Raw genomic sequence first — 8,244 nt, forward strand, 5'->3', positions numbered from 1 at the left:
AGGAGCATTTATTCCACATTAAAAAGTCTGTATAAATGTGTGAAGCCCTCAGAATATATAAACGTGATAAGCTCAGTGTTATAAGTGGATATACTGATTATTCTTCATATTGTTAAACTTTATTTATAATAAAGTAAATACAAAAAAATTCCCAAGCAAATTGCATGAACAAATCATGAACAGGGTCAAATGACTAGTGTTTCACTTTTGCAAATACCTGCCAACAGTGTGGCTTTTGCACACTTCGGGAGTTCCCTAAAACATAACATATGGCTATCAAGGATATGCTGTACATGCCTATCTGCCAAACACTATAATCCAAACATCTCATAGTTTCGACTTCATATATGTCCTTCATGGTTATAAAAAACAGAAAACGCAGGATTTGCACAGTGTTTTTACCTATATCTAAACTTGATTTCATAAGAACTTTGTCATTCAGCGACAGTATTTTTGCTAGTGCAGTTCCAAACATTTGACTGGAAAAAAAACTACCAAAAAATTCTGCTGAGCATTCTAATTTCCCATTTCAGTTGTGGTTGTTTTCTGGGCTATATCTGCGATTATCACAAATTTAACTAATGTAAATATAAAATATGAAAGTGTACCATAGGCAAATAACGCCATGGATTTATCATGAAGCAGCAACTCCCCACCTTGCATGACACAAGACAGACAGCCCTTAGCTATGTTGGAAAAACAATGACTAATGACTGATAAAGACTGAGTGGTACTGAACTTGCTCTCTGCTGTCTCACTACACCTAGCAGCACCTCACTTCACCTGACCTTCTTGCCTGTAAATGTGCTTTTTTATTTACTTATTAGCTAATGAATCTATTCATTTACCTCTGTTTTGTTACTGTATGTACAGTATGTATGTGAGTATGTACTGTGTGTTGTATGCTGTTTGCCGGAAATAAAATGAATATTCAACCAAGATTAATAAAGTTTCATTAATTTAATCATTCATATTCTGACCTGCATTTTGAAGAACTGAACAGTTTCAGTTTCCAGAAAATCACAGGGAGTTAAGATATTGTGTATGGCTGTACTCTGGTTAGGATGCTTGCCCCATAATGCTGACACACTAGTAGTTAACCCTCTCAGGGCCAAATTAATACCAGCAGTAGGGAAACCTGTAACAGCTGATGCTAATTTGCAACGTCTGCCTGGAAAGGATTAATTTAAAAATTATGTTATTACAGTGGGAAGACAGGGAGTTCAAAGGGTGTGATGGGCTGAATCTACATGTTCAGTTTCTATTGCTTCCACCCATGAACAGGTGATAAAGTAAATGCCAAGTGCAAAGTCTTACCGTAAGGTTACCAATTTTTTTCAAATGCTCAGGCTTGTGTTGTTCCCAAGAACCACCCTCCAATTGTTTACTGTCATTATTACCTTTCCAAACCTTACACCATGCTCTCACATCCCTAGCTTCATAAATAACACAATATTGCAACTTTCACGTGGGATTTCAAAGCTACACTGCACTCATACAGTTACCTTCTGGGGCAACACTTCAGTAAGATATCTCCTTAAAGACAAATTGTAGCACTAAATACAAAGGAGTTCTACAAATATTTGGACCAGAATGCCCCTTTTGACAAATCTATACTTTTTCCCTGCCTTTCATGAGCATGACAGTATAGTGTATCCTTGAATGTACACACCCAGCAAATCTCAACCACCTGAAGTGCCAACTGTCCATGGTTCAGCTAAAGTAAGAACTCCATGTTCTCCATTAATATATTCAATCCACCCATGACAACATCCTCACACCATCTAGACTATTAGCCTGAACTTTAAACAGGCATTGCAATGCAATCTATGGATTAACGCAATTCTAACCAGAACTGAGCACCTATGTAGTATTAAGCAAAGAAAGCACTAATGCAGCCAACCTGAACATACAGATTGAGCTTAATCAGAAAGATCTTTGCAAGCCAGTACCGGTTTATGACCCACAAGCACACAATCATGTGGGTGCTCCCATCAGAAGCTGCAAATAGACTTTGGGGAAATTGCAAGAAAATATTCTCCTGCTGCTTTAGGTTTTTGATTTCTGAAGACTCGCTTATCTCAGAGCGAGTGAGGTCCTATCTCCCTATAGAGCGATCATGGAATTGTGTGTATATTACTGGGGATACAATTCCCTTATCCACCGAACATTTCAGGACAGGGGCTATTCCCTGTATTCTCTACTTGTGCAATGGGTGCTGAGCTTTGTGAGGTGGAGGGAGGACAGAGTTTGGCATGTCTACATTAAAAATAGCCAAAGTTTGGATGTTCACAAGGAGGTTCAGCTGAGACATGGATGGACTTTGTGCAGTACAACTTGGTACATGTCTAAGACATATGCGCATCTCTGGCTGCCACCTGAATGCGATGGTTCTTCTTATGTTCCTTACGTTACCCTTGCCATGACACACTGCTCCTAGCTGCATGAAGTATGTGAAAGAAATGTTTGTATGTGTGAACATTTCAGTGCTGTCTTGAGAGAAAATAAGGAAACATTGTAGAAATGATGGTGTGCATTAAATGTACAACTGGTATGTTCTGTAACGGCTGCAAAAAGGCTACTGTGTGAGAAACAGGATGTACCGAAACTGCACCCCCAACTGTAAAGGGTAACCGATCCTAACTGATACTGAAAAACACAAGAAAATAAATTATGTTGACAGGTTTGGGGAACTGATACGCTCACTAACACAATGTCTAACTGAAAACTGAAGAAGCCCAGAACTGCCTTCTTCATCATGTCCTTATACACCTAGAAATGAACTGCACTAGTAGGCAAAATGTCATTGGCATCCATCAGTCTAGAAAGACCATGGAATTGCACCTTGGTTTTGTCCACTTCACGGTGGTTTGCATCGCCGGCCATGACTGTGAAGGCCCAAACGAGAATGACAATCCTTGCCGCAGTTGCAACAGATGTGCTGGGTGCTGTTCATATGTTCCACTTGAAGCCTGACCTTCCTGCGTCTTCGCCTCTCCTCAGCCTGTAGTCGCAGCTTTTGTTCGCCACGTCCCAGACCTTGATGAAGTTCCCGCCTCCAGCTGCAACGATCAGTTGCCAGCTCCTCCCAGCCGTTCACATTAATGTCAAGCTCTCTCAAATCCTTTTTGCACACATCCTTAAAGCGCAAATGAGGCCGTCCGGTTGGTCGTACACCAGAGGCCAGTTCCCCATACAGGATGTCTTTCGGGATCCTTCCATCATCCATCCGACGAACGTGCCCTAGCCACCGTAGCCTGCGTTGCCTGAGGATGGTCTGCATGCTTGGCAATCCAGCCAGATTAAGGACGTCACTGTTAGTAACTTTGTCCTTCCACGAGATCTGGAGGATGCGTCTGAGACAACGCAGGTGGAATGTGTTCAATCTTTTCTCCTGGTGGGCATACAAAGTCCACGTTTCACTTCCGTAGAGCAGAACTCCAAGAACGCAAGCGCAGTAAACTTTGATCTTAGTACGCTTGGAGAGCATGCCATTCATCCACACTCTCCTGCTGAGACTGGACAGAGTCATGGCGGCTTTTCCTATTCTTTTATTGAGCTCAGGCTCCAGTGACATGGTATCTGTGATGGTCGACCCGAGGTAATTGAATACATGAACAACCTCAAGAGTGTAGTTGCCGATGGAGATTGATGGAGGTTGAGGGGTACTTTGTCCCATAACATTGGTTTTCTCCAGTATTTTAGGCAAAATACTTACTGCAAAAAGCACATGCCGTTACTGCAGAAGTGAATAACTCTGTGGCCCAGTCTCAGACAAAACTGCACTTTGCAACTTTCATTAAACTCATACTTGCAGTTGGCCTTCACTTCATAAATCTCATACATCCAAGGCCAAAGTGTGATAACATGTAGTAATGAGCATGAAACCTTGACAAATCACAGCTGCAGAAGCAATACGGTTATTGTAACAGTCTTCAGTTAAAAAAGCCAAAAGCTACTAGGTCCCAAAGAGCAGAAAAGAGGACTGGATGCTGGACATTCTAATTGAAGGTGAACATTATTTAAAGTCACCAAAGGGGTCCAAAGTCATGAATACGACTCCCCAATAATCCGATTTTACAAAGGGACTCGAACTCCAAACATGGAGTATTAACCACAGCAACAACAGTGAGTCGGGAGGCAGTATATATATACAGTATACATGTCCAGTGAACAGGCAACAGGTATACAAGCAGGAATAAACTGTATGTGAGTACTAAACAAAAGTAGTACATAAACAAAACATAACCAGGAATACATCAAGTAAGTAGGGAATAGGTAAACAATCAAAGCAGACAAACCAGTAACCAGAGAACCAGTTTACTAATTGTAAAGAAAAACAACATGGAGTACCAGAGAATTACTATGTGGCACCATTGGTAGTAATGATTCTTTTACTTTTTTCTACTTTAAGATGGGCTTTGTCTGGGGAACATCAGTCTATTCAACCCATATTTCCAGGTGTCAATTATTTAAAGCAGATTTTCATCTGTAACTAGTTTGTTGCATTACAAGAAGGTCTGAACCACAGAGTAGATGTCTTCATCACCAAAACAGCACTAGGACTTCCTTCTTTCAGCGTGGTTCAGTACTAATGGCTCTGCATTTTGTTTTGCATTTATAATATTCTGTCCACCACAGCTCAGTCTCGCTGTCACAGTCACTGCTGATGAGCAACACGCCAAGGCGACCGGGGAGGGGAGCGGAGACAGGGACAGGGCAGCCACAGCTGGGGCTAATTACTGCCACTATTTCTTCCCCCAGAACCGACAGTGAGTGACAGAGAGAGAGAGAGAGAGAGAGAGAGAGAGAGAGAGAGAGAGATGGAGGAGGAGAACACAACTGAGAAAACGAGCACGACCTCGACCTCAAGGCCGTGGACGACGCAGCAGAGACCGAGTTGAATCCCCAATCTACCCATTCCCGGTTCCCCCTTTCCCTCCTTGCCTCCTCCCAGACAACAGAATAAAGAAAAGACGCCAACAGGCGAGCACTACTGTCCAGCCTTGTCTGTTGCACTGGACTCCTGCAAATATTGCTTGTTCATGGACAAGTCATTTGAAATTTCCCTAAAACCAGACATACAGCATTCAAACAAATTACAAAACATGGAGAATCATTACAAAAGAATGAGACAGTTTTTGATGCATCTGTTGTTTGTAAAAATTACACCCACAATGGCATGCAAGCATCATAAATGACATGGAAACATAGGTACTTTTTTCACAAGGAACCACGCAATGCAAAGTCTGACACTGAGAGGCACAGAAAGCTGACTCACCAAATTTCCCCAAAGAAATGTAAAAAAAAAAAAACTTTTGACTGGGTGTAATAACAGCAAATTTTTTACTTGTGCATATTGACTTTTTGAAATGTTTTAATTTTTTAAATAAAACTATTTTCTTCTTAAGTGTAACTGATTGATGACGGCTGAAAGAAAAATCCAGATTAACATGCTGGAAACCAGAACTCGGTTAGTTATCACTGAGATAGCCTATTTATTTGTACTGTAACCAGTCTCCTCATTCAACTAAGTGGCCTTTCATTAAGCCAAAGTGATGAAGAGGGGAGGGAAAATATTTCATTTTTGTTTAATCATTGTTTATGATCCTTCAATAAATCATTACAAATTTAAATAAAAAGTAAACAGCATTAGCCAATTTTTCCTCTTTATTTTTAAGGACCAGAAAAAATGATTGAATATGTTATATTTAAACTAATATCAACAAATTGAACATTTTAGAGTGAAAAAGTATTACATTTTCCTCTTTCAAGCAACATTCAAATATTTACCTCTGCCTTTACACCATCAAACACACATCTATGAAAATAGTTTACAAAATTAAAGCCTCGCACAAAATTTTGACTTCATTTCAAGGCCATACCAAATGTTAGCAATAAACCTGATTTCATAGTATTGGTGCTAAGGAATATGTGACCATAGTAAATTAGGTAAATATGAACCGTGGCCTTTCCCACACCTTGGAATGTTCCAGTATATCAGAGTTGAACTGCTTTGTGAAAGTATGTGTGCTAAAGGGAGTTTAATTAAAAATGTGGCCTTCAGTGAGCAGATAGCATGTTCTTATCCAGAACTGTCCAAACTCAACATTTCAGACAAGGGCTCCATGGGAAACCTTGTGCGTGACACAAGTGAAATACTTTTATTGCTGTTAAGAAAAATAAAATCTTCAATGTGTACATATTACCTGTGATGCCAGTTTGTGTGAGAAACAATAAATGATCAAATGAAAATCCACACCTGAGATATTGACACCATAGAAGGACAAACAAGGGGCAGCAGGCATGAAAACTGCACACAGATGAGCTGTAGGACATGTGCACTGATTTATTATTATTATTATTATTATTATTATTATTATTATTATTATTATTTTAGCACTCCACTAATGGGGGATTCCACAAAAAGGGCCATTTGGTCTCATCTGTGGTCTCATAGCGAGAAGAGCAGCAGGATTTTGGTAAGAGCTGCTCAAGACATTTTACTACAGAAGGTACCACAAGTGGCCACTGGACACTGGACACAATGGTTCTGATGAATCTTAGTTAAATCCCAAGTACTACCTTACAGAAGGCCCACAAACTCGAAAATGTAGTCATTTATTTTCCCTGTAGGTGAAGGCATATTCTTGTTCTTATTATTTTTTTTAATATCATTATTTTTTACTTCTTTATTGTTTTCCTTATTTTTTTAAAATAAATAAAAAATAAACAGATATGCAGCTTATGACACGCACACCTTTGGCTACTTCAGCAAGTGTTTCATTTTAACTGACCTGTGTGACGCAGAACACGTGAAGTGTAAAGGAATTTCAGGTAAGAGTAAAGAACAGAAGTTATACGATGTGAGCAGATGTGAGCGGGTTCCATTACTCTTACCGCGCGCGTGAAGCGCACCACTCCAGCGCGCACGGTCGCTCCGCGGAACTTCACGAGCGCGTACAGGACCCGCGAGAAATTGGGATTCTTCACTCCGTCCCTGGGCGCGTCACACAGCAGGTCAATCATCATCATCATCATTATTATCATTGTCGAAATGGTCATAAATTGTAAAATACATTCGGCCGAAGTACCTGCTTCTAAATTCCGCGTTGTATATATCGCGAAGTTTGTTCTTATCCGTTGTAGATTTTCTGTTAGTCTCTTCAAGAAATTTGATGAAATCCAGTCCAACATCAGCAGATGCTCTGAGGGTTGGAGCCATGGTATGAAATGGAAAGGAGAGGAGATATGTGAGCGATGATAACAATTTATAAACGCGCGTCCGTATTATTTCCGCAGAAAAACTGCCAGTGCGAAGAAACGAAACTCGTGTGAGGCACCGTCTACAAAGTACACTCGTGCAAAGCGCACGGAGAAACCGTCGGCCCTGCGTTAGCCATAGCACACGTAAAATGACACTTTCTTACAATAGTACTTACACTACGGGGTAACTTTATTAAGATTATATAAGACCAGAAAGCCAGGTTCTAAACCGTGTTACTCGCGCTCTGGACTCGGATTTTTTAGATTGTCCCTAGCGACTCTATTGGGATTCTTCACAGACATTTACACTGATTTACATTTGCTCATTTAGCAGACGCTTTTCTCCACAGCGACGTACATCTCATAGAAAATACAATTTGTGCATTACCTTAGAGACATAGCTGCAGATGTGTGATTCTTAAATACAGTTTGTTTTTTTCCACCAAATGCACTGTTCATCACGAGTAGCTGCATAAAAAAACTCAGAATGTCGGCTTCAGTCGGTCCGAGTCTGAACTGTCTGCGAATGCGTGTTTCCACTAAGGTTCAAAGCTTCATTTCTATGAGGAAGAAAAAATGAGATGGACCTCTGTTGAAACGCTGTCCATGATGTTGCATGTATTTAGCTTGTATTCAAGAAATATCGAGTTTATTCCTCACATATTTTCGTCTCTGCCTTCTGCGAGTTTTTTTTTTTTTTCTTTTTTCGTTTGCGCGGGAGCAACTTCAAAAGTGAGCGAGCGCGCGTGCACTTCACAAAGCACAACCGTCGGTCTGGAGAGCGACACGAGGGCACCTGGTAATTCAGTAGAAGGTAAGAACTGCAATAAAATCTGATAGTATTCTGATAATAGCTGTCCACCTACCGTTAAATTTAGGCCTGTAGTTTCCCCCGAGTGTCGTCGCCTGACTTACCTAGGCTAGCTTGCTTAATACCTATTTTGGCAATAGTAATGAATAAAAAAAAAAGTTTTTTAT

General features: G+C 40.5%; 1 protein-coding gene across 3 annotated transcripts in view; it reads right to left on the reverse strand.

Annotated features, from left to right (window-relative positions):
• LOC108928219 (putative helicase mov-10-B.1) overlaps positions 1-7,608 on the reverse strand; it is a 51,828-nt gene extending 44,220 nt beyond the window's left edge. For all 3 annotated transcript variants that reach the window (XM_018742054.2, XM_018742055.2, XM_018742053.2), the window contains exons 1-2: positions 7,095-7,608; positions 6,901-7,000 (exon numbers count right to left, since the gene is read on the reverse strand). In XM_018742054.2, coding sequence (XP_018597570.1) covers positions 6,901-7,000; positions 7,095-7,225 — 231 coding nt within the window. In that variant the 5' untranslated portion in view covers positions 7,226-7,608. The remainder of the gene's footprint in view (positions 1-6,900; positions 7,001-7,094) is intronic.
• Between the last annotated feature and the right edge of the window lie 636 nt (positions 7,609-8,244).

Source organism: Scleropages formosus, chromosome 25 (assembly GCF_900964775.1).
Source record: "Scleropages formosus chromosome 25, fSclFor1.1, whole genome shotgun sequence".
In the NCBI taxonomy this organism is placed as follows: domain Eukaryota; kingdom Metazoa; phylum Chordata; class Actinopteri; order Osteoglossiformes; family Osteoglossidae; genus Scleropages; species Scleropages formosus.